The 25,805-nt window shown below is 40.9% G+C and overlaps 1 protein-coding gene across 1 annotated transcript; it reads right to left on the reverse strand.

Moving 5' to 3' along the window:
- Positions 1 to 23,536, reverse strand: LOC306936923 (transmembrane protein 235-like; the record flags this gene model as incomplete). Its single annotated transcript, XM_079520586.1, has 4 exons — positions 1 to 768; positions 20,311 to 20,448; positions 22,557 to 22,634; positions 23,365 to 23,536. 4 exons carry the CDS (start codon positions 23,534 to 23,536, stop codon positions 524 to 526), a joined length of 633 nt encoding a protein of 210 aa, XP_079376712.1. The 3' UTR covers positions 1 to 523.
- Between the last annotated feature and the right edge of the window lie 2,269 nt (positions 23,537 to 25,805).

Raw genomic sequence — 25,805 nt, forward strand, 5'->3', positions numbered from 1 at the left:
AGACCTCAACACCTGTTTCAATGTCATCTGCTGTAAACTAACCCAACCTTTCAATCAAATTCAACCTGTTGCAATTCATTCTTATTGACTTGCCTGGTTAAAAGAAAATCTAAACCAACAGATGACCTTGCAGGACGATCTGTAAAATCCTCAGTGTTCATTTAGACATTTGTAACTCTGAGAAACTGTACGGGTCCATTCAGTTACATTTGTATACTCTCAGAGTTAAAGGAGTAGTTCACCCCCCAAATTATTTTCTATCAATTACACACCGCATGAAGCCATGATTTCATGGAGATCTGCCAATATTTTGAAGACCAGGTCATCGGTCAGTATAGGAGACTCAGTAGGACTCTTTCTGCGGTATTAGAAAATAAGCAATTTTTTTTGGGTGAACTACACCTTTAAATGAACACTCAGAATTCCCCTTCCACAAATAGCATGTGTGAATCTGGGTAGACGTGTCTCTAAACCATAGAAATAGCATGTGTGACATCATGTGTGAATTTGGGTAGACGTGTCTCTAAACCATAGCGATGGTCACGCCAGAGTCCCGGTGGCCCTTCTGCTGTGCCCTCCTTGTGGCCAATATGAGCAGCAGGCCGGTGGCCACCTCCAGGCTGTAGGAGAGCCAGGCCAGGCCCAAGGACCAGCCGAACGACACGTTGACGCAGGCCAGACTCTCAGGGGGAACCACTCGCTGGAACTCCTCCATGGCATGCTGGGAGTAGCTGATGTACACACTCAGCCCAGAGAGGGTGAATAGACCTGTTGAGGATAACAGCACACCACAGACAACACACAGATCAGGGATGTCGTTAGAGGGATCAGGGGGTGTCATTTGTGGTCCATGGGGAGGAAATTGCCACCCCTTGGTGTTAGCATTTAACCCATTAAGAATAGCTAAGAGACCCTTTGGCTGTACAGTTTGTATAGCAAAAGCCTGTAAATAAGCAAAAGCTTGTAAATATCTAAGACCCACACAGAAGAAAACCCTTTAACTGTACTTTTTTGTGGTAAAAGCGCTAAAAACTTTCTTTCTTTTCCTGCCTTGATCTTTTGACCCCCCCCCCCCCCCCCCCCCCTCCTTTTCATCCCTTGCTTTGTTTTTCTTGGAAAAATGACACGCTGCATGGGAAGTATGCACAAAAACGAATTTACCCACTTTTTTGTACCTGTAAAACTGTGATGTGACAATAAAGCTGATTCTGATTAAGACCTGAGGAGGCCGATTCTAGAAATGTCTTCTAAATCCCAACAGTTTTCTGATGTTGCTACAGTATATCCATGATGCTCAAACTTTTTCATGTCAAGGGCCTTGTTCCAGTGACCCCCAGAAGCAAAGATTTGAGTTAAAAATCTTTAAAAATATATATTCAAAGATTTGCACAAATGTTCACGAATAATTATAGTATAAAATAATGGTTAAAATCTACTGGTCAATTTCTGTTCTTTTATGCATCTTCTCCACACCTGAACATTCTTTTGCAGAATAATCACATTTTTGCATCTCAGTCAATCCATGGTCATCCATCCATCTACATGGTGTGACGTTATGGATACTATGTTTTAATGTCAAGCAACCATACTATAATAAAAAACGTTCAATCTGGCATCCCTGTTTTTGGCATGTCATTATAGGTACCCCTTCTTGCCAGCTTCTCTTTCGATGGATGCTAGCACAAATGTTAAGAATGTCATTTAGATCGCATGTTATTTAGAAAGATGCTGGGTTCATCGTTTACCTGGTATCCTATAGTTTCAATGTACAGATTGTTATTTAGATATAATATATATAGATAATATTGTTTGAAAAGGCATGCACTCTACTAGGTTGACGATGCACTGTATCTGTACTAGGTTGATGAGGCACTACCCTGTCTCTCTGCATTCTATGTAAGTGATTTACCTTGCTCATTGTAAGTCCCACTGGATAAGAGCGTCTGCTAAATGCATTGTAACGTGTCTAAATTGATTTATTTTCTTTAGTTTTCGCTGATGCCAGATAGAAACACCAGGGAACAATACATTGAACATGTTCTTTCTTACTTCTCTGAGGATAAACCCACTTTGAAAGAGCAGATGTGGCCTGAATAGATTATGTCTGACTAGCTAGAATCAATTAATTCAAAAAGGTAACAATTAATTCTGAACTTTTACCTTTATTCGTCTTAGTTGTACTCTATACCCTTAACTGTGTTTTTCTTGATTAATGTTGTTGTGATGACACTTGCATTTCCCCCACAGGTGTCTGTCTATCTAAAGGTAATTGCTGTGGATGTCAACCTGCAGCATCTTAATACAATAGCCAGTAGTCACGTCATGGGACCTCATTATCTGAATGACCTTTAGACATGCCCACTTTGGGGCTTAGCTTTATGGTAGTTATCCTGCATAAATTACTGTCAATCAAGGGTGTAGTGTGGATTGTTTTTACAGTAGGAATGCTATTTGAATGACACAAGATAGCGGCCCTCACATCTACGTCACATCAGACCAATAGTAGTACCCGTCTGTCTGTGTCCCATTTATGAAGAAATCTGTATACTGTATGTGTCAGTCCTTGTCCCTTTTATATATATGCCCTTTTAGTTTTAGTTTTAGATTTAGTTAAATATAATAATATACTGACTGCTTTGGACAAATATCTCACCACTGACTGCAGCAGCAGTAGGTGAACTGCCATGTGCTGCTTTATGTACTGTATGTGAAGGAAGGTAAACTTCTAATGTTATGCACAGTGTGCTGCGGCTGCCTATATGCTATTATTAAGTTAAAGCATTGACACCTCAATGATTGACAACAGATAGTGCATTGAGGATATATAGGATGGTGTGGGGATGTATAGCTGAAGACCTAATGGAATGCAAAGCAGCCAGGTGTGTTCTCACAGAGATACGTCGGATGGTTCACCATGGGAATGCAATACAGTCTGGCAGGGCGTGTGCGATTGCTCAAAAAGCTGGGAACGGCGTGCAATAACATTTTCTTTTTTAGATTATTATTCAGCATACTGTAGGTAATAGGGCAATTATATAAAAATCGTAATAGGCCTAACAGTACATTATGCCTTGTTCTACACAGACAAACATACAGAACAATTCCCACTGGCATAAATACATAACATTTGATACGCAACGGAGAGACAGTAATGGAACAATGACGTTGTGGGAGCACTACACCCCTGCTGTCAATTAACCACTTCCAACCTGGCATCCTTTGGGCATTGGGTCATTAATGTGACTTCCCAGAAGTTGTTGCCATCTCTCGCAGACAAACGGGAGGGGCAACAGAAGAGAAGGGGATAGGTCATTATAGGGAGGGCAACAGAAGAGAAGGGGATAGGTCATTATAGGGAGGGGCAACAGAAGATAAGGGGATAGGTCATTATAGGACAGACAAACGGGAGGGGCAACAGAAGAGAAGGGGATAGGTCATTATAGGAGGAAGGTTTCCATCTCTCGCAGACAAACGGGAGGGGCAACAGAAGAGAAGGGGATAGGTCATTATAGGACAGACAAACGGGAGGGGCAACAGAAGAGAAGGGGATAGGTCATTATAGGACAGACAAACGGGAGGGGCAACAGAAGAGAAGGGGATAGGTCATTATAGGACAGACAAACGGGAGGGGCAACAGAAGAGAAGGGGATAGGTCATTATAGGACAGACAAACGGGAGGGGCAACAGAAGAGAAGGGGATAGGTCATTATAGGACAGACAAACGGGAGGGGCAACAGAAGAGAAGGGGATAGGTCATTATAGGCGGAAGGTTTCCATCCAGATTTCCAAAACAATGAATTACATCATGACGTGAGGTGAGACATGTAGATTGGCTATTTTCTATATTTGTCATATGATGAAGTATAGGGCTTGAGTTGCTAAGCTCCCAATAGTTAGGATGGTTAATGAAGATGACAGGAGGTGACAGAATTGAGGGTGCTACATTCTCTAGGAGTGAGAAGGGGGGAAAAGTTCAGAAATGTATTGATTGATTGATTGATTTAATACTTTATTAACAAGATTGTTAACGGTACAGATAGTACAGTCAATAGTTTTGCTAAATAACACAAACACACAAGATAACACAAGGATGTACGGCCTGCAAATAAGATACGAGAGAAATCAAACATCTCTACTTTTGTTTTCTATTTTAAGAGGAAGGTTAATATGTAACTGAGGTAGATAATTACATGCTTTTCTCTTTTCCAAGAAAATGGGGAATGATTCAAAACCCCCAGTGGCTTGTTTCCATTGTGGCCCAGTGTATTAGTGTGCATGTGGGTGCGTGCAGTGAAAATGGGAGGGGAACATGTGATGTATTTTGCATCACAGCACTTCTAAGGTGGTGCAGGCTGCTGAACAAGGCTCATGCATGTCTATATCAAAGATGATTTATGTATGAAGATGTGCCAACTTCATTGGAACCACTAGAGGCGAAATGTTACACAAAGCCTACAAATGGTCTCCTAAATAATCTCACAGAATTTCCCCGCCCCCTTAATACGCCCCCTTTCGGGGTTAGTGGTGATAGCGTGACGTCATTCCATAGACGCTACATGTTAACAGAGGTAATTGAAGAAGTCTACAACTTTTGTTTTCTCAAGGTAAGGTTTGTTCTATCTGTTCGAGCTGATTTACCATCTTGTTTGCTTCATAATAATATTGGTCTGTCACATTTTTACATTAGAAAATGTACTTAGATTCTCCAGAGAAAAAAACGTGTAAATGCTAATGTTAAATGACAACACTATTTACGGAAGTGGGCGTGGAAAGCGGGCTGTGAAATAGGCCTATATAGTAGGCGTGGTTTGCTTCTCCCCCCCCCCCCCCCTGACAACAGCACTGTTTCCACACTCAGTCTAGTAGGTGGCGGTAATGCATGCATGATTCCAAAATCTGCCCCCAACAACCAAGAGTCTAAGACAGTTATGGAAAATTAAATTATTAAGCATTGGAACACACATTTTATTTCACTTTTAAATAATGAATGAATGAATGAAATATTTATTTTCGTGTCATGCCACTTTGGCCCATCCCATATGGGATTATATGACATATTTAACAAAATACATTGAAAACAACTGACATTATAGTATTCCTGTTCATATTCCAAAATGCATTATTAAATACATGAATACATATTTGTACAGTATTTGAACAAAAATGAAAACTAAGTGAAAACAAATAAACAAGGCCATTTTACATGTAAATTGCCCTCCTCATTGACCAGGCCTTTTCAAGGAATGAGGCAAATGAAAAGGTGTACTTTTGAAATAGTCGTTTTAGTTTCTCGAAGTCCTCCAACCATATCAATTCATGATTTGGATCTATCTTATTAAAAAGTCTCTCCCTAATAGAGTTGTAGAATGGCATTTCATTTTCAATTTCCTTTAGATCACACAGACTACATAATCTATCCTCCTCAACCGTGCCTACATATACTGTACTTACACCTAGAAACCCCATTCAAACCTATTTAGGTTCATCTTACGGTGGACGGTTTGCCTGAAAAGAAATCTTTGAAATGTTTCATAGTTTTAGAAATATAGTGCTTTCAAATTTGAGAAATTCACAATGGGGCTCAATGGCAGATATTGGCACGTCAAAAAAGCACTTTCACCTAGAAATTCCATTCACACATTTTATAATTCAGCTTACTGTGGAGACACATGCTGGAACTTTTTACTTTGAAATGATATGTAGTTTCGGAGTTATTTAACTTAAACGCCCAATGCATTCTCTTTTATATTTGAATTTTTATTCCACATCTTGGCAGTGACGCATTGCATAATACATACATAGGTACATGGTACATATATATATTTACCAGTAGGTGCGTTTCATGGTAGTCATTGCATGTTTGTGGATTTTTGTCATTAAAAAAAAAAAAAAAAACCCCACCAGTATTCCCCCTACTCCCAAGTACCCCCCCCCCCCTCCCACCCATAGAAAGGACAGCAAATTTAACTTTTCTAGTTTCAGAAATGACATTAGGTCCCGTAACCAGGATGTGTTTGACGGAGGTAGATGGTTTTTCCATAGCAGTAGTATACGGCGGCGATCGATTAAAGAGGCAAATGAGACTATATTTTTTTGTCTATTGTTCAGTCTGGCTCCCTCTTCAGGGACACCGAAAATAGCAATGCAAGGTGACGGATCCACATTCATTCCTAGAATTTCAGAGATAACACTAAAGAAATTTCTCCAGTAGTCCACCAGGCTTGGGCATGACCAAAACATATGAGTCAAATCTGCTGGAGCCTGAGAGCATCTATCGCAGGTGTCGGAGAGATCTGGATATATTCTCGATAGTCTGGCTTTGCTATAATGTATCCTGTGAAGTACTTTGAATTGTATGAGACCAAGTCTCGCACAGGAAGAGGTTGAGTTAATTGTACTATCGCAGTATCCCAAAATGTATCTGACAGAGTGGTACCAAATTCGGTTTCCCACCCCGCTTTAATCTTGTGCAAAGCAGGGGGTGTGTCTACCAGTAAAAGGTTATATAGAAAAGAAATTTGGCCTTTTGGCAGTTGAGCAACTGGTAGAATGTGGTCAATACCTGAAGCTGGTGGGATCTGTGGGAATAGTACAGTATTGCGGTTAGCAAAGTGGCGAATTTGAAAGTATCTGAATAAGTCAGAGTGTTGGAGATTAAATGCAGAGCGTAATTGGGTGAAACTGGCAAACGTGCCGTCTATATAGAAGTCTCCTAGGCAAGATGGCCCAATGCATTCTCAATGGCAATAGCACAAACTTTGGCATGCTGCTAGTCCTACATACTGTACAGTATCTGCCTGTCTCAATATGCAGACCAAGTATGCCAGCTCTAATTCTCATTCTTCCCGTCTCCTAATAATGTTACCGCCCACCTCACGCAGATACAGGAAGTAAAGCAAAGTTGGCCTCTCTTGCTAATTCTCCTCTTGGCCTATATCCACCTGTTTCCAGTGTCCCATGAGCCTTTGCGTTTTGTGTGTGCATAACTTCCTCTTCCTCTTGCTGTTGCTGCTATGACCAGTGTTGCCAAATTTTGCAAAAGAAACAAGCGGCCAGGTCTATAAAAACAAGCCAAATGTTTTCGGCTATTTGAAAAATGTTGAGAATAAATTGAAATATTTTGAATATTATTTAAACATTTTAACAATCTCCCTGGCACAAAATATTTTCAGATGATGTCCGTGGAGAATTACACATTAATCTGGGGTTCCCTGACGTGAAGAAATGTGGGAACCACTGGTTTAAACGATATTAGGAAGCAAGCCCAAATATAAGCAACTACTGTACACTTTAGAAACAAGCCCCAACAAAAGTCTGTGTTTCTACCAATATTTACAAGCGACTTTACAGAATAACAAGCCAAAGGTCGCTTTTAATAAGCAGACATTGCAACACTGGCTGAATAGGACGTGTGGAGGAAGTGAAGCACACACAAGGAGCCCCAGTACATTCTCGCCGAAACAGGTGAATAGTAGTTATTAAGTCTTCTTATAATGACTACATTAGAGGAACAGCCCAGTTTAGAAGGTTTGGGAGGTTGAGATGGTGACATGTGAGGGATAAGTAGGGATGGAGCTCGTTAAGGTTTTATTGATAACGATCACCTTATCGAGCAGGCTTATTGAGCCGGGTCCTTATCGAGCACACTATCGACTCGAGCATTTGCTATTATTTTGTGGAAAGAACAGAACCTTACCTTTCTAACAGACAGTTCATTGTGTACCGTCACTTTAAAAGTGAAATGTATACATCATCGTACGGCGGTGTCATGCACCAAAAATAGCCAATCTACAAGCTCACAACGCGTCTGGTTGCACCGCGTTGTGAGCTTTTAGCTCTGCCTTTTCGGCAATGATAGACTGAGAAGTTGCACATTGAATACGTCATGTATTATGTGAGACTATTCAATCGATTCGCGGGAGATACAGTATTATAACTCTATGGCAGGGAGATTTGAGTTTCCCAAACGTATTATTATGAATTGGATTAATAATTTATGGCAACGTACCGTGCTTGCCTTGGGCAGCAAGCATGGTAAGCACAACACACGTTGGGGGTGGAAGAGCAGGATGTTTGTTCCGCTGTAGCAGCTGAGGCTCCCGTGTTGTTTCGACTCGGTGCAGACATGCAAAGGTATCGCATTTGGGTTTAATACAATGCATTATGGACAGATGTCTATGCATTGTCGAAATGCTCCCTTTCGTGCATGCAACAACAGCTGTGAACTTCCCATTGAGTTCTCATTTAGAGATAGCAAGAGAGACAGACCCTTCAATGTTTGGCTCATCAACAAGTTGTTCTGTGTTCATGCAAATGACGAGCATTTCATTTCAAGGATTTCCCCTTGTCTCAACGGCTACTTGGATTCAAGTGCAGTGTGTTGATTTCTTGCTATCCTCGTTCATTTGTAGCATAATTCTCTCAAAGCACTCTAGGTCCTTGACCATCTGCCAAAAGTCCATGGCACTTTCGTTGACCCTGTGCACTTGTAAATCGTTCTCAATTCAATCCAATTCAAATAACTATTGATCCTGCTAGGGGCAATTCATTTTTGGAGCAGCTTATAACAAGCTCAAAATTCTAAATTGAAATTTGACCTCCACAGTCAGATGGCACTGGCTTATCATAACCCAACAGCATAGTTTTTAAGGACAGGAAGGAAGCTTGCTCAGTCAGACAAAAACAAATCATTATTAATAATTACCAAGGATGGCGTGTGTCTAGCGAAATAGGCTATGGTATCAATAAGCCAGTCTGTGTTTCTGAATTTTAGAAAATATTAAAGGGCAATACCAGTGTTTAGCCCACTGATAACAACCAGATCAATGATCATTAGCATTATCATGACCTTATCATGCATTTTTCAGCGCTGATGGATTTGAAAGTATCCGCTGAGTCCCTGGAGAAGTGATTGTTTTAGAGAGTAAATAAAAATGTAACCATAACCACCCAATGACGTGTAGCCATGAATGGTAAAATGGTCTGTTTATGTATGATGACGTATTAAAGAAGCCATGAATAGACAATGACGTGCAACATTGCATTATAGTTCTGGAGGAATCCAGCGATGCAATTCTTTCTCTTCTAGAACAGGTGGAAATACAGAAACAAGCATTAGCAAGGCTCCAAGTTGTTGTGGTGACCAGATTTAAGAGCAACAGTTGCCATTAAACTGTCTACAATGAGTTATATAAAACCCATAAGCAAGATTTATGCTCTGCTTCCAGAGCACATTCCGTTACATACATTTGGATTTAAATGTGTAGTCTACTCTCAATGTGTCCTCTTCTGTAATCTCTCAAGACAGATTCAGAGCTCCACAACTCAAAGGGATTTTTTTGTTGTTGTTGATGCCTGGGTTGTCACAACTTGTCAGATTGCTCCTTCTGTGACTCGATGCCAAAGGTTAAGTCAACAGTTCACCTGCAAAATGTGTTCCAGTACACACTTAATTAAATACCGGTACGTCTCTGCACAGGAGGGACACGCTATCAACATGACCTGTTGTTGGGGTTAATGGTCTATTTACCGCCATAAAACCCAGCAGTCTTCTGTGTCTCTATGGAATGCCTCTGAAATGTCTCTGAAACAAGCTCCTGAAAAACATCTTCTAAGATAATCAGACTCCCAACCTGCCAGCCTGCGCCCCTCACTGACACAGCCACCACTCACAGAGAAATGGCCATAGAGACAACCACTCCTGTGACACTGCCAACACTCGCAGAGAAATGACCATAGAGACAACCACTCCTGTGACACTGCCACCATTCACAGAGCACTGATCATGTAGCACACCACGACCCCTGGCTGGCAACCCATATTTTCCCTCCTTTTTTCCTTTTCCTACAAATTGATGTAGCTTGCACAAAAACAAATTTCCTCCACTTCTTGATGTGATGTGACAATACACTTAATGGATTTAGTCAATTTTAAATGTCAATTACAATCTTTTCATGTCGATTCGTTGATATACAAGAGTGGTGCAACTCCGTGTGGGAGGTTCCCAGAACTTCCAGACCCACAGGAACGAGCCCAGGGTGCCGGCCCGGTTCTGGCGAGCCGCCCCGCGTCCGAAACGGTTAAGAAAGTTACCATGGGCCCAGGCGGTGGCGTAACCGTCTGGGCACCCGACTGGTAATCCAGTCGCAGTGTGCCGCGGGTTCGACTCCCGAGCCCGACACGGCCTTTACTGCATGTCTTCCCCCATCTCTCTCCCGTTTCCTGTCAGCCTACTGTCTGTCCCTTCAAAAACCAATAAAAAGGCGTAAGCCGCAAAAAAAAAATCTTAAAAAAAAAATCTTAAAAAAAAAAAGTGGGGGTCCCCAGGGGGTCCCTGTACTGTACTGTACTGTCACACTCAAAATCATCATATATACTAAGTTAATATGTGTGTGTGTGTTAGGCACAATAAAGATTTAATCTGAATCTAAAATGTTGCCAGAGATAAATTCTATGAATGTGAAAACTACTTTGGTTTTTAATTGATACTTTCGGTGGCCTTAACATTGTCCTTGTTCGCCTGTCCTTGTCTGTGTGTGTAGCAAAATAGCGATCTTGAATTAACCCATTAAAAACGGGAATGCATCTGTATCATTTTGGATTTCAGCGTTGGCTATTCAAATGTAGCAGATATACAAGCTGACAGCACGTCACTTCGTGTCATACTGCAAGCTTGTACATCTGCTATTTTTTAACATTTTTGATGTTGAATAATTTAGAATTAGTTTTTGTATGATGTTCGTAAGACCCGAAACACCGATGACCTTGGGATACATCACTGAGGAATGAGGATACATCCCAGGTGCATCCATGCAATGTATTTTCGTTCTGAAGTATTCTATTTATAGTGATGATCGGTGACAGTGATTGGGACTGATGGGACACACTATATATACATGTATTGTCTACTCATTCCTTGAAGGTCTGAGGAAGGGCTGCGGCCCGAAACGTTACCATTCAGTAAAATATATTTTGGGAGCATTAATTGGTGTGCAGATTTTTGGGCCCCCCCCCCCCCCCCCAGGTTGGCAGAGGAAGTTTTGTGCCCAGGTTTACATTAGATAATTGACACTGGGTGAAAAAAGGGTTGCAAAATCGTGGGATAAGAATTTAGAAAAAAAAAAAAGAATCCACTACTACTGAATGAAGTGCCTGTGGCACAAAAAGGTTTGAGAACTACAGTACTGATTTTAGAAGACATTTGCAGAATCGACCTCAGGTCTTAATGGGTCAACAAAATATGAATCCTGGGGCGTCTGGATGGTGCAAGTGTGAGATTCCTGACCACCACCCAGGACACTGGCTGTACCAGCGCTGCAACAACCAACATAATTGGCCATGTTCGTGGGCGGGAAGCACATGTCTGATCAAGTTTTACTCATCAAATTCTGTACATGTTCACTTTGTGCCATATCACTGTTAACACAGTGTGGGTGTAACAAATGTATTAAGACCATGAGGTTGTATGATGAAATGTTCAACTGTATTGGTGCATTTGGTGCTTTACACTCCTCGGTGCAAGAGTTGTGGATCTCTGTCTTATCTCTCTCTCTCTCTGAGGGCAGTATTATGCGTGTCTTAAGTACCAGGTCTTATTACTTAACTTAAGACCTGGCGGCGTGATCAATGCCATTTGGCTATTCTGAGTGGCCAAACAGCATTGACCACGCCTCCAGGTCTTAAAGGGTCACTTCACCTCTGGAAGAAAATCCAGTCACTCAATGTTAATGGTATTTGTAATAGATAACAGTAGCACAATTTGAAATTTGCACCCTTTGACCAGAAAAATAATGAAGTCTGTGTATTTGACTAGGGGTTGACTGGATTGCTGAATTCCTACAATGCCCATAATGCTTTGCTGCGCTGTTCCTCAGGGGGAGGCTTCGTGTAGGTGTGACTTTATGATCTTTATCCTCCCATTTTCTACAAACAACAAATACACATGGAAGTGACCCAGTGTTGCCATGTCTGCTTATTATAAGCAACTTTGGGTTTATTTTTGTTGCTTGTAAATATTGGTGGTTCACAATCACTGGTTGATGTTTCTTTTTTTTGACTTGTTTCTAAAATGTAGTTGATATTTGGGCTTTCATCCAAATGTTTTTCACACCAGTGGTTCTCCATGAACATGCCAAGGACCCCCAAATTAATTTGTATTTTTCCACGTAATTTGTGCCATGGAGCCCTGTGATGTGTTGTTAAAATGTTTCAAAGATATTCCACATTTGCACTTTATCCACTCAAGATTATTTTTTTAAATAGCCGGCTTATGTGCCTAATAGGCACATAATATAAATAACCAAAAATATGTGCATATTGTTTTGAGGCTTGTTTGCACTTTGCATGGACATGGCTGCTTATTTCTCTCACAAAGTCAAAGAACTGGCAACCTTCATTTTTGCAAGAATAATAACAAACCACTTTTTGCTAGCCTTTTTCGAGTGGATGACTAAACAACACGACATGAAGCCATGTGTTCTTTCTTGTACAACGTGAAGTCTGCTTCTCCTTTTTCTTGAACCAGTAAACGGTTGGACATTAGATTTGTTTTGGAAGAAAGTATTCACTCTTCAGGAATTAGACAGAGCCGCTGCAGCCGCATCGATGCTGTCTGCGTTACGGTTGAAAATGGTCATGTAGCTTTTTATAGCAAAGCAAACTAAATATATATAAATTAGCATAGTATCACTAAACAAACGTGTTTTTCCTCAATTGTTTCGTCATTCCCACAGCATGAAGAAAGTCTGTGATTGATATTGAAGGGAGATATAATGCATTTTATAATAAAACAAAACGTAGCCTACGTTTCATATTCACGTGCGACTCTCAATAATGTCAGAGAACATGTTTCACTGTAACATTGTAACCACGTGTCATCATCATGCTTTTAATTAGTGGATATTGTTACATTATGTTTTACTGTAGTTCAACTGTATGGTAAGCAATCCCCAGCAAAATGATTACATGAAGAGAATGTACAACACGTTATGCAATATGCCATTTCTGCCAAATGAAATCGTTCAAATGAACACTAGATGGAATTTGGGTGCAACCTTTTTTCATTCTTTACATATAGTCAATGAGCAGCAAGCAGGTGTACATCATGTAAACGTTTTATTAGATAAACTTCATTATAGCTGTTTTCCAAGTTTTGAAATGATGACATGAAGGCTTGGAAAAGGGAATGTTTTTATTTATAAGGTGAACACAACTCTTCCCTCCGATGCAGCAGTTCCTCTCACGTTTGGCTGAAAACGACATCCGTATTGTCTGTCCTCCAGTCCTGACTCCTGTAAATGAAAACAATATGGCCATCATCATCTATCCGACGTGAAGCCTGATTTATACATGTTGCATGCATGACGTTGGTGCACCGAAAATAACAGACCTACAAGCTCACAAAGTGTCGAATCCGCGATGCGCTGTGAGCTTGTAGACCTTCTATTTTCGGGACCCAACGTAACGATAGGATAGAACATGGCTGCGTCTATGAACTGGAATCTTGAAACAAGTCTACGTACTACGACACTCTGAACAGTCTGAACTATACACATACATAGCCTAGCTACTACCCTAACTTTATAAAACTCTCACATTAAAGCAATCGATTGCTAGATTATGCAAGTTTACATCATGTTTACACTTTGCAGAAATACCTAGCCATGGTTTACATGACGCTCTTATGACAATCATGTTTCAGGGCTACAGAAATACTTACTTGATCAAGTAAAAAATATCCAGGGCCAGGCTGCCCTGCATGCTCGTTTCATCTGCGCTGGGGTTGATCTTCTGTGTATTCCGGTTCAAATAAATATTGTCCATGGAGTGCTATCACTCTGCACTGCAGATGCCATGATAATACACAAACAAACAATCTGAGGAATGCATCGGTGGGGGTGGCCTGGGGTTGTAGGTGGAACAAAGTAGAGACTAGGGACACCCCTCTGGGCTGTCTTCAGGTGTAGGCGTAGCCGTGTGTAGGTGACGCGCATACTCTAAGGTGACGCGAGGTTAGACTGTTGTAGTCCGGAGGGGAGGGGCCATGAGCATTCTGACGTAGATAAAATGAATTCCTTACCAGGATATCTGAAAACAGGGATTGCGCACACAAAAACCCAGGAAAAGTGTTTCTAGTGTCCTAAACATCATTAAAATAAGATCAGGTTGTGTCAGGGGTGAAGTGACCCTTTAAGTTAAGTAATAAGACCTGGTACTTAAGACATGCATAATACTGCCCTCAGGTCTCTTCTCTCTCTTTCTTTCTTTCTCGTCTCCCACCCACACTCTCTCTGCGCTGTGGTGCAGGTACGCTTATTGTCTACATTGTTCCAGGATTGATTCCATCCACCATGCAGCCAGTGGGTTCAATAAAGCTTTCTCTCCAGCTGCTGTGGGCTTTTTCAACCTCCAGCCAGAATGCCAGCCTAACTGTCTTTGAAAAGTATCCGACTTGTTAGCTGATACCTATCCGGGAGCGATAGTTGTAGTAGCAGTGAGTGTCGCCCTAGTCAGCATGATCTAGTATGAGAGTGACAACACTAGCGTTGACTCCAATTGTAATAATGGAATGCGGAAGTGCTCATTCTATCTCAATGGGATAGTTCCAATGTTTGGAACTATAACACAGCACCCTGCTTTGCGGCGAGATCAAAGCGTGTCGCAACTCTTCTTCTACGGCTCTGGCCCTAGTGAAGCGCGGTTAGAGCACACGATGGTGGTGGGGACGGTCGTGGGTTCGAGCAAGGTCATGTAGTCGCAACGGGTTCCTACGGTCAAATCAAATGGGTTCATATCTGAAGCCTGACGGGAGTCTCCAGGCGTAAAAACGTATGGATACTATGTCCGACATAATATAAACAAGATATAATGAAAACAAGGTATGAGTAAAAACATACAGTAGGAACAACTAGAAAAAGTGCCCCTCGGGGCACAGGTCTCCACCAGGCCAGGTCAGGTTGTGGCCTCCTGGTGGCGCTATAATAGGCCAATGTGAAAAGGGTGCCATTTGTTCTTACACCATTGGTGGCAATTGGATGATTTGAGGCATTTTGTTCCAAAAATGTGTTTTGCAAAAATCCACTGGCGCTATAACAAGCCAATGTGAAAGCCTAGTAGGAAAGTCTGTGAAAGATTTCACGTAAATTGCACGCTGCGTTCATGATTTGAGGCTTTTTGTTTCAAAAGGGCCAATCCTGCAAACTTTGGTATCGACCGGGTTAACGGTGCCGGAGATTAGCTGTTCACAGATGGACGGTGCAAAACATACTCTCTCCACATGCCTTCGGCCTGGTGGAGACAATAACTAATAAATATATGCTGAACTTTAACAATTCTGAGCTAGATACAGTCCAATATTATGCAATATGTGCTGGAGAAGTGCCAGAGACCTAGAATGAAAAACACTGCTTTGACCCCTAGACAGGCAGGTTATAAGAGTAATGAAGAGAAATGTCTTGGAACAAAACAAAAATTGCTTTAAACAGTATGCTTTGTGTGAGTCTGTGTCAACGCTGGAGGTGTGAATTTCTCCAGAGCTCTCAAGAACACAGGCAACTGCCTCCTCGCCTCAAAAAGAAAAAAAAAACAATAAATAACAATTATATAATGTGAAACCTTGGATGGTAAAAAAAACCCAGTATGCTTTGTGTCCATCTTGTGTAGGCCTAATTCAAATTGGAGGTGTGAATTTATCCAGTGCTCTCAAGCACACACAGACAGTGCCCCACCAAACAATACATAAATGAAATTAAATTAATTAATATATATATATATACCATTGGTCTGCTAAGTATGAAACCATTGAAGCAGAGATATAGACAGGCGTCACTTTGTAAACAAACAAAATGAGAGCAGGCTGCACCCATCAGCAGTAGCAGTAACAGCTGTAATGGCAAGAATTCTATGACACAACCATGTATTTTCCCTCACGTACAATTTAACCCTCAGTGCTATAGAATTGGATTCCGCCCGTTCCGAGGTCGCTGTGGTGCCACGTCTAATGCACATTTTTTCAGATGGATTTTCTGGCACTCCAGCTGACAGTGCACATGCACTGCTCATAAAAACGGCACATCCTCATTCAAGATAAAAAAGGGATCGGCAGAATTCTGGTCCCATTTGCTGTATGATACAGTGCGTATTAGACCCAGGACATTTTTTGCTAAAGCAGGATACTCTTATAAGATTACTAAACGAGAGCGGCCCACAGTGACTCTGCTAGTGTTTAGGAGTATATATGAGCTACTATCCCTCAGATAGCCTGAAAGAAAATTGTTTCTGTAATGCCATGCCAATACAGATAGGAAGATTATAATGGGAGTCGGAAGATATGTAGACAGACATTACAATTATCAGAACGACATACGGTGTGTGAATTCTTAAATGCTTAAATGTAATTGATGAATAGGCTCAATTTCCTCACCAAAAGGAACATTTTATTGCGTAAAACAAACACATATATAGAAAGTGGCTGCTTGCCATTAAAGAGAAAGTGTGAAAGGCAGTTAATTACTTTTAACTTCATAGTGTGTTTTTGCTCTGTGTCTTTGAACTCAAATGTACTTTTATAATGTGTTTAATTTGCTTAAAGGAGATGGGTGTTTTACTTACTCCTTTTTTCTTTCTTCATTTTTACTGAAATCGAAATGTACTTTTATAATGAGTTTCCTTGCTTAATGTTTTATGTAAAAGCACGATGAATTGCCTTGTTGTTAAAACGTGCTTCAATGCTGCAATTCTCTGCCACTTGAACATGATCATTAATATCTTCTAACTGTGGTCAATTCCAATAATGAGTGTGCATGAATAATTCAGTATATTGTATCGTGTGAGTAACCATTTCTGACCTGCAAAACATTATTTAATTAAACAAAAAACAGGATAAAACTAGCAAATATTATATTCCACGTTACTAAGAAACACAAGCTACCGTAACTGGAATATGATTATTTATACTTCTTGAATTGCCTATTTTGAAACAGGTGTTGAAACAGTGGTTCTCCGTGCTGACTGAAATACAATCCTACATTTGGTTAATGAACACTGAGGAACTTATTTGTACCCCATCAGTGAAAATCCAATTCATCTCTCTCGACAGCCTCTCACATAATTATCTACTAAAGAAACCATCACTGTTAGTTACTTAGACCTTGGTGCAGTTTCCAATTTAAATCCACTTTGTCTGAATATGTCTTGATTTTCTTCTTACTATAAGTGCCTCCTCTGCATACTATAGTAACTGATGAACAATCATTACCTCAACTCAACTTAATTAACTCAAATGAGATCGTTGTAATGTCTGCACAGAGATTTACAATATGCAGCCTTTTGGCTGCAGCCTTCAGCAAGCGCGTTTCGCCCTAGCCTGCTATAGAGATGTACGTTTCACACAATCCTAAAGGTGTTTACAGACTGCTGCGTTTTCGGACCTGAATATCGGAGAGAATTTCTGTGAGCTGTTTTTTTACCCCGACGTATTTCCGAAAAACGCACCAGTCTGCAAGGTCCTTAACACCTATATGTTTGAAAACAACAGTAAAACCAAAAGTCATTAAGGTTGCATTCCCACGTCAACCAGATCACCAAAACAGCCTTTTTCCACCTCCGCAACAGCCTCTACCTGTCCCACACTCTCCCAAACTGCTGCAGAGAAACTCATCCATGCCTTCATTCATCACATCCAAAATCGACTGATAGCCGCTTCCAAAGTTCTCAAGAAACTTCAGTATGTGTAAAAAAAAAACTCTGCTGCCCGCCTGCTCACCAGAACCTGATCCACGCCTCGCAACCCGTCAGATGACGGGATAATATTTAACCCCGGAGGTCGCCAAACCCGTCAGATGGCGTGTAGTAAGGGTTATATTAGCACCATGCAGCCGAAGCTCAACACTAACCTTCCATGCTGCCTAGGCTGCTAGACAGCGCCCACGTTCTTCCCATCGTGAGGAACAATGCGCGTGCCTCCCATAAGGATCCACTCATTGTCGTTTCTTTGTTGCTTGTTTTCTCCGAAAAATACTCCAAAGTTGTTGTTTTAGTCCAAACCGCCCAGCGTTCAGATGTAAACAGTGATTTCTGAACGCCAGCCATGTTACTGCTTGTGGTGAAACCTGAGACATGTAGGTTGCTGCTCGAAAATGTTTTCGCGCCTCTACTCGTTGTATTGGGCTGTATTGACGGTAATAGAATGGCGCCTATATAGGGTTTATAGCTGGCTCCCTGCGGTCATTTCAAATGGCCAGCAGGCGGCGCTGAAAGTGTTAATCATCACGCTAAAATATGTATCTGAAAACATTATAGGGTAGAAATTAGCCACATAACAGTAAACTGGTACAGCATGGCCGACTATCTGTGGCGACTGTGGCTCAGGAGGTAGAGCAGGTCGTCCAATGATCCCTGGGTCGGCGGTTCGAATCCCGGCTCCTCCTGTCCACATGTCGAAGTGTCCCTTGGGCAAGACACTCAACCCTACATTGCCTCCAATGAGTCGGTCGGTGTAAGCTTGCCACCATTGGTGTGTGAATGTGGGAAGTGAGGACGCTGGCGTCGACTGTTAGCCGCTTCACCTCCCAATGTATGAATGAATGAACCATTGTAAAGCGATTTGAGCACTTGGAAAAGCGCTATAAAAATGCAATTCATTATTATCTGACTTGTAAACAAACACGGACCATGCGCTGCTATAGCATAGGTACCGTCCCATCGCCTGAAGGGATGCGACGCTGATTGGTTCAGAAACTTCATAGCGGTGTTTCAACTTGAAACCTTCTGAAACTTCAAAATAAAATGTCCACCATTTCCGTTGCACCACGCCTTTAACTATAGTTTAACTAGCATAATATAGTTGTTTATTTTATTTGTTCCAAGAAAAGCACGTAAATTGGAAGTATGGGCTCGAGTAGCGAGTCCACTATTGTTATCATAATTATTACCGGGGTTGTTTACCCTTTTGGGCTGTGACGTCATGTGGGTCAACCAATAGGAAGACAGAGGGAGGGGGGGGGGGGAGGCTGTGACGTTAAGGGTCATATGGCAGCCAAGTCTACGGACTTGTAATGTTTGTTTAGAGCAACAAAAATCATTTGCCAGCCAAGTCTATGGACTTTTAAAGACGGGGTGAAATGGTTAATTTGGTCATTTTATTTTGAAGTTTCAGCTTGAAACGGCAGGCTCTGAGCTTCTGATCCAAGAGCGTCGCATCCCTTCAATGTTTTCAGATACATATTTTTGTGTGGTGATTAAGTTTAAAACGAGTAATACACTGTCTGGATGTCATCTTGAATGAGATTAGAAAGATTAAGGAGTTCTGTAGCAGAAGCAGCTGTGTTTGGAGGATGACTCAACTTGACTGGCAATCAAACAGGTGAATCTAATCAAGATTCATTAATATGCACGTGAGCTTCTACACATTATCACGCAGCACGTTTTCGTTCAAAGGAAGTAATTAAAATTTGATTGTTATGGACTTGATATAGAAATCACACCCGTGTGAAGTGAAGGGCGCTAATATATTAAAGTCTAACTCATGTTGATTAGGAGATGTAAAACAAACGGTGCCAACACAAACATTAAATGCCATTAACAATAAGACTTAATGAGGGACAATATGACGTAGATTTTCCCTTCATTGTCAATGGCGTTTTAAAAACAAACATTAAACCTGTATATATAGGAGGGGCAAAAATACACAAAAATTAACATTTTCCCATTTTTTTGGCATCCATTGTTAGGTATGCCCATATGATGACCATGGATATGGTCTAAAAGTGTGAACAAATAGGTATTTAATGTTTGTTTATGACGACGTGAGACATAATGTATGTGGCCAATACAAATTACATCTTGTGACTGGTTTCGTTTTATACATTAACACCCTGCATTCATGTCTCGTAACGAATCTCCAATCGTGTGGAAGCCACAGTGGGCACCCCTCACTTCACACAAGTGTGATTTGGGTCAAATTAGGTCATATGGCAGCCAAGTCTATGGACTTTTTAATGTTTGTTTAGAGCACTTAACGTAAATCGAATGGCAGCCAAGTCTATGGTTTGTTTCATTTTGAAGCAAGTTAACACAACATTGGATTTCAAGGATGCCCCACACACACACACACACACACACACACAAAGTAGAGGGAGTGATGAGTCTGCAGGACATACTGTATACCCACGCACTCATTTAAGAGCGTGCATGTTGTATAATGTTTCTTGCCCGCTGGGCCATGACTTTGCTCATGCTCAGACCCACACGGTATTCCCATTACGACATATGGACTCAGGCCTCAGATCTATGGAGAAGAACATTTTGACTTACTGCAGAAGAGCAGATAGGATGCTGTGCAGGCCAGCAAGGTGGGACTATGGGCCAGAGAGCTGACCAGACCAAAGATCCAGCCAAACACCAGCAGAACCAGGCTGAGGGGCAACACGATCACTGCCACCCTGTGCAACACTACAGACACATTGACAGTCAATGAAACAACCCTGTGCAACACTACAGACACATTGACAGTCAATGAAACAACCCTGTGCAACACTACAGACACATTGACAGTCAATGAAACAATGTCATGCCAACAGAACACCACAGACACATTTACAGTCAATGAAACAATGTCATGCAAGATAGTTATTGTGAACTTGGCACGAACATTTAACCACCACCACCCATTAAGACCCGAGGCAATTCTAAAAATGTCTTCTAAATGATTCAGTTTTCAAAATCAACAGTTTTCTGAAAAACTTATGTTATTCAATACTATCAGTGGTGCTCAAACTTTTTCCATGTCAAGGACCCCCCAAAAATGTATGTGGCTGTGGAACCCCACCTCAAAATATTTTGTTCCAGGGACCCGCAGAAGCAAAGATTTAGGTTAAAAATGTTTACTTTAAATATATAAATTATATTCAAAGATTTGCACACATTTTCACTAAGTATTAGAAATATCCCTTAACCCCCAAAAAATTGATACAAAAGGTTTTTCAATGGATTCTGGTAGTATTTGGCATGCTAAATAACATACTAAAAGTCTACCAAAATCTACTCTCCAGAAAGCCATCATTTTCAAGATTGCGTCCCAGACAGAGTTTAAAATGGCCATATCTAAAATGGGAAAACATTTTCAAAGTATTTTTCAACTTATTCTAGTACCTATGGACATGCTTAAGAACATACTACAAATTTAGGAAAATATACCTTTGGGAAAGGCGTCATTTCCAAGATGGCATTAAAAATGGCAGGCTTATAAAGCTTATAAACGGCTATACTGTATATCTCATTTGAAAAAATATATACAAAGGGTTTTTCACTTGATTCTTGTACCTGTAGACTTGCTTATGAACATACAAAAGATTTAGGAAAATACACCTTCCGGAAGGCTTCATTTTCAAGATGCCGTTCAAAATGGAAGCCGGTACCGTTATACTGTATATCTCATCTCAATAGAAAAAATTGATACAAAAGATTTTTCACTTGATTCTGGTAATATTGGCCATGCTAAATAACATACCAAGTCTACCAAAATCTACCTTCAGGAAAGGCTTCATTTTCAAGATGACGTCCAACATGGCAGCCGTGGCAGCCAGCCAAGCTTAAATTGGCTATACTGTATATCTCAATAGAATATATTTATATGAATGATTTGTCACTTGATTCTGGTACATGTGGACATGCTTATGAACATAACAAAAATCTAGGAAAATATACCTTTGGGAAAGGCTTAATTTTCAAGATGGTGTCCAAAATGGCGTCCGGGAGCTTAAAATGGCTATATCTCAATCCATCTTGAAAATGAAGCCTTTCCTGAAGGTAGATTTTGGTAGACTTTTAGTATGTTATTTAGCATGGCCAATACTACCAGAATTAAGTGAAAAATCATTTGTATAATTTTTTTCTATTGAGATATACAGTATAGCGGTGCCGGCTTCCATTTTGAACGCCATCTTGAAAATGAAGCCTTTCCGGAAGGTGTATTTTCCTAAATCTTTTGTATGTTCATAAGCATGTCTACAAGAATCAAGTGAAAAATCTTTTGTATAATTACTTTTCAATTGAGATATACAGTATAGCGGTTTATAAGCTTTATAAGCCTGCCATTTTTAACACCATCTTAGAAATGATGCCTTTCTCGAAGGTATATCTTCCTAAATTTGTAGTATGTTTTTAAGCATGTCCAGAGGTACTAGAATAAGTTGAAAGATACTTGCAAATGTTTTCCCATTTTAGATATGGCCATTTTAAACTCCGTCTGGGACGTAATCTTGAAAATGACGGCTTTCTGGGGAGTAGATTTTGGTAGACTTTTAGTATGTTATTTAGAATGCCCAATACTACCAGAATCCATTGAAAAACCTTTTGTATCAACTTTTTTTGGGGTTAAACCTTATATTGATTCACCTGAAATATCCCATGTGAGGGTGGCTAGAAAAGATCATGGGGAACACTTAACCACTTGCTATAGAAAATAGTGGATCTACAGCATGAGGCTCTGCACATGTCTTGTCTTTTGGAATAAAATTTCACCTGAAGTGTTAATAATGGAGTAACACACACTGACTCACTCAGAAGGTGTCTCTCTACATCTGACATGTTGGAGGTGTCTGCCAGAAGCGAAGGGACCAGCTGGAAACTGCCGTTCCCTGCATGGGAATAATGATAGAGGAGGAGATCTATGCACATTATGGGTGTTACAGTTTTATTACAGTTAACATCAGGATGTTGCTGTGTACTCCACATATTGATGTTATTAAGATTGTATACTCGATAAGAACAATTCCCACTACAATATTATGTGATCATATTATATGATATGATCACATAACATTATAGTGGCAATTATGATTCATATCAGAATATTGCAAGTGATTCCCCCCCTATAGGGATCAATAAAGGTCTATCACAGCATGCACAAATGTCTGCACTGTAAAGACAAGGCTGCTCCTGTTAAATGATGCATGGACAACATCAGGGCACACTTTAGGCTGCTACTCTGGTATCAATATAAATCACACATGAACTAATATGACTGGAGCAAAGAGAAGGAGAAAGAGACGGTCGGTGTGATGGTGGCGAGTCCTGCAAGTGCATAAGCGCGCAAAAAGTGGACTAGGTCTAAATGCCACAGTTATTGAGCTGCCTACGCTTGCTTATTTAAATCATTCTTAGAAATGAATCCGAAAAGAAAGCAGCCTATATTTTTCCCCATAGCTGCCATGCAGTTCCACCACCTGCATCATTACCACAGATAGGGGACAAACGCGAGTGTGGTTTTGAGACGTCGTTGATTCACTTCAGAGATTATTAACTCATGATTTTGATTTGCTATAACGTACAACTCAATAAAAATAAATTTTCTACGCTGATATATACCTTCATTTGTCGCCCACAGTCCTGAATGAGAACTCAGATCTTCTGAATCGGTGTAGTTTGGTTTGTCCACGTCTATGATGTACCAATATTCGGTTCCAATTGCCACGGCCAGTAAACTGAAGCTGAGCATCCCGGTAAACCCAGCCGCCAGAACCACCACTCCATACCTCATTATGATCTCCTGCCCCTACTTATAGGAGCTTCTTAATGGAAGTATTATTTATAATTTGGACACAGTCGCCGTCAACATCACGACCGAGGCTCCTCTGTGCGTAAAAGCTCTCCAGCAGACAGTAATTATCCTTCGTTGGAAAGAAGTGCTGCTTAATTGTTCATCGTGCAGGACTGCAGATAGATGGACTGGCAGAAAATCGTCAACCACAAAATTACACACAATTCAATAAATCTCGTTCCAGGTGGACAGAAATTTGAGTGTAGAATTCCGCCACGTTGCTCATCTGCGCGGCGCGCAAGCATTAATGAAACAGATGCAACCAAGCTGGGTAGACCGAGCGGTCATTGTTGCGCGTCTGCGGCGTCTCGCGCGCGTGGTTTGACAGTTCGACCGCGTGCGTATTCATTGATTCCATTCCTCAACAGAGCTCCTATTTGCACGATTGCATCAGTGGTGCGCAATTACCAATTTCTATACCCTCCAATAGACTAATAATATAGCCTCAGCCTGACTCATGCCTGAGTGGTTATATCCTATACATTATAACTGGTGGTTATAGCCCAGTTTCCCAAACAGTGGGTCGGGACCCATTTGTGCATGGGTCACGGACCAATTAGGCCTATTATGGGTCACGACGACTTGAGTAAAATGATAAAATCCCATTTTATTTTCTTACATGCTTGCAATGTTGTGTATTGCTATTTCAATAGGGTTCTTCAGATTTGTCTAATGGAAATAAAAGTATAGTGTGGTTTTTCAATTTGTCGAAATTTCAATCGAAGCAAACCATTAATCTGCTTTTAGGATGTATATAGCCTATATGTGAAATGCGTATACATGCAGTTAAAATGCCAAACCCATGCGGTTTGGTCGCAGCTGGTTTTGATGAGCGTTTTATGTCAGAGCAGAGGGCTAGCGGGATGGACTTGGCTGCAACCTGTGTGCCTGTCATCTAGGAGTCAGGACATTGGGAATCGGATGCAGTGTTATTATCACACGGCCAGTGAGCACCATGGGGTTAGAGATGATGATATAACCTCGTAGAACATGGACAGAAAGTGTCAACTTAATTTGAGCCACTCAGTCATTCATGGCAGCCTCATCCAGAGGCATGGCATGCTGTGCAGCATGGCACCACTTTAAAGTGATATTCTTTGGTTAAAACAAAAAGTGTTTGGTTAAAAGGTTAAATCTCTATATTGTGATAGTAATCATTGCTATATGGTGTTTGTTCAGTAACAGAGGTCTCCCTGCATGTCTCTTAAGATTTCAGCCAATCAGGAGAGAGTACCCATTTATCAGTGTCCAGTTCCATTTTTTTCTGCTTATTTATTTGTCTCGTCACATCACTTCCAATTTCACTTGTTTGTATCCTGATTGAGTTCTCTCACAAACACTCTATAGCGACGAGTATAGAATATAGAGCTATTTAACACGTATTTTTTGAAAATAACTTACCCTATACCTTTAATAATTTTGATGTCTATCCCAGACATGCAGTTATTCCATGTGCTCTGTGTTTGACCCATGCTATGTCTGTGCATTTAAAGTAGTTTTTAAATTCCTGATGACTTGCATAGCTGATCAAACTGATCATTTGGACCAACCCTATTTGATACCGTGTGAATCATTCATGAGTGAAAATTGCCTTCAAGACCATAAACAAATGCCAATAAATGCCCTCTCTGTGACCTCTATCCATTATCCACCTTACCACATAGACTGTTTATAACACGAACCAGACAGAAACATAAATACATCTGCCTTTGCAGAGAGTGATTGTGGCTTCCTTTATGAGATTTCCTCAGTTTAAAGCAAACGTCTGCTTAATTGTGTGTGTGTGTGTGTGTGTGTGTGTGTGTGTGTGTGTGTGTGTGTGTGTGTGTGTGTGTGTGTGTGTGTGTGTGTGTGTGTGTGTGTGTGTGTATCTTTTTTTATCTTGTCATATATTCACTAAGATAACTGGTCTAGTCTCATATACACGCAGGAAACCCTGTTAAAAGCTTGCCCGGTGTTGCCAGGGTTAATGGGCTGTATCAATTTCAGTGCATAGCATTGTCCATGCAGTTTATTGTGTTGGTAAAATAATACACTCTCTATTGCATCCCCCCCCCCCCCCCCCATCCCTCCCTCCTTATCTTCTTCTTTCTGTCACTGTCTGTCTCCCTGTCTCTCTGTTCAGCAATGTTCACAGAAGTGGACAAGTGGCTGAGTTTTGAACTTGAGACGACCGACTGGGATGTGTTCTGCAGGGCACACTGCAGGG

This window comes from Electrona antarctica (assembly GCF_951216825.1).
Source record: "Electrona antarctica genome assembly, chromosome: 14".
Taxonomy (NCBI): Eukaryota; Metazoa; Chordata; class Actinopteri; order Myctophiformes; family Myctophidae; genus Electrona; species Electrona antarctica.